Source organism: Eriocheir sinensis, chromosome 13, assembly GCF_024679095.1.
Source record: "Eriocheir sinensis breed Jianghai 21 chromosome 13, ASM2467909v1, whole genome shotgun sequence".
NCBI classification, from domain to species: Eukaryota; Metazoa; Arthropoda; class Malacostraca; order Decapoda; family Varunidae; genus Eriocheir; species Eriocheir sinensis.
This window is the reverse complement of record NC_066521.1, coordinates 2032215-2033597: the sequence shown is the minus strand read 5'-3', so window position 1 is coordinate 2033597 and position 1383 is coordinate 2032215. Positions and strand designations below refer to the sequence as shown.

Here is a 1383-nt window from a genome sequence, read left to right as displayed (position 1 = left end):
TCATCAGCGTCCGATGATGATGATGTTGATGATTCTTGAGGTGGAGGCACCACTGCGAGCTGCTTTGCGTTGTCAGGAAGGCGATGCTTCATCTGCCGATGGTATTCGCTGAAGCATATCCTGCCAGGTCTCATGCACAGGCACACATTGCATTGTTGGCAATAGAAAATGGACTCTTTCTTGCAGCCTGGCATTTGACAACGGTGTGGTGGCCGTCTTGGCTCCCGTCCTGCTGCAGCCGCCCTCTAAGCTTCAAGAGGCAACGGAGGATATGATGCTGGTAGGTGCCCTAGGCTGACTGGGGCCGTGTGCAATACAGCAGGAACGTTGGGTGGAGGGCGTGTGTCACACATCGTGAGCATGATGTTCCCCAGCGCTTCACGGAATGCGAAATGGGGGCTCCTTGGCATCTTGCGGTTGCGGTCCTTACACACCATGCGGAAGATTATGTACGCATTAGTGACTGCTGTGCTCACTAGGTACATCGCAAGCTTCTTCCACATCTTCCTGGTGGCACGGCATGGGCTGTACTTTGACTCCAGGTAGTCGTTCAGGTCCACCCCTCCCATGTTCTTATTGTAGAGCGGAACCATTGCTGGCTTCATTTTCTTCACACGACCGCGCTGGCTGTCACATTCTATCAGGTCAGCAGTCTCCTCGGTTGATAACATGAAGACATCCTTTGCATCCCTCCACCGCATTGCAACCAAATTGTCATCTCCATGTGTGGCGATGTAGCTGTGGACCTCCCCCTTCTTGGACTTGCCTTTGGCGCACTTGAGCTCAGGAGTGAACTGATGACGATTTGACATGCAGGTCCCTGTTGCGTCGTAACCATCAACAGTTCGCAAGTGCCAGAAGAGGTCGGGTGAGGTGTAAAACCTGTCCGTGAACACAGCGTATCCTTCATGCTTATTGTAGGGTGACTCGTCCAGCAGTGTAAGGACAACCTCATCCACAGTGCGGGAGGTTGTGTCGTGCAGTATAATGTTGGACAAGTATCCCGTACTTGTCTCCACAAGTTTGTATGACTTGATGTGATACTTGTGGGGCTTGTTTGGATTATACTGCCGCATGCTGCTGTTACCCTTCCACCCCATGCTCCCCTCATCGACAGATAGTTGACGAGTTTTGGCCTTGTATACGGTGAGGCATCTGTCTTTCAGCGTGTGGAGTAGTGGAGCTATACGGGCTGTTTTGTAAGCAATTGTGTCCTTTGGTGGAAGTGTCGAATTGTCTACAAGGTGAAAGTTGCTGTGGATGTGGTTGAAGCGTGAGTATGTCATGCATGATGAGATGACGTCATTTCTGAATGTAGAGTCGCGTTTCCATGGTGTTCTGAGGCTGTGTGGGGGGCTTAGGCCGAGCAGTATCATGATGCCG

At 51.6% G+C, this 1383-nt stretch overlaps 1 protein-coding gene across 1 annotated transcript; it reads right to left on the bottom strand.

Annotated features, from left to right (window-relative positions):
* Positions 1-245: 245 nt before the first annotated feature.
* LOC126997788 (piggyBac transposable element-derived protein 4-like) lies at positions 246-1100 on the bottom strand. Its single transcript, XM_050859005.1, has one exon. It carries the CDS (start codon positions 1098-1100, stop codon positions 246-248), a length of 855 nt encoding a protein of 284 aa, XP_050714962.1.
* Between the last annotated feature and the right edge of the window lie 283 nt (positions 1101-1383).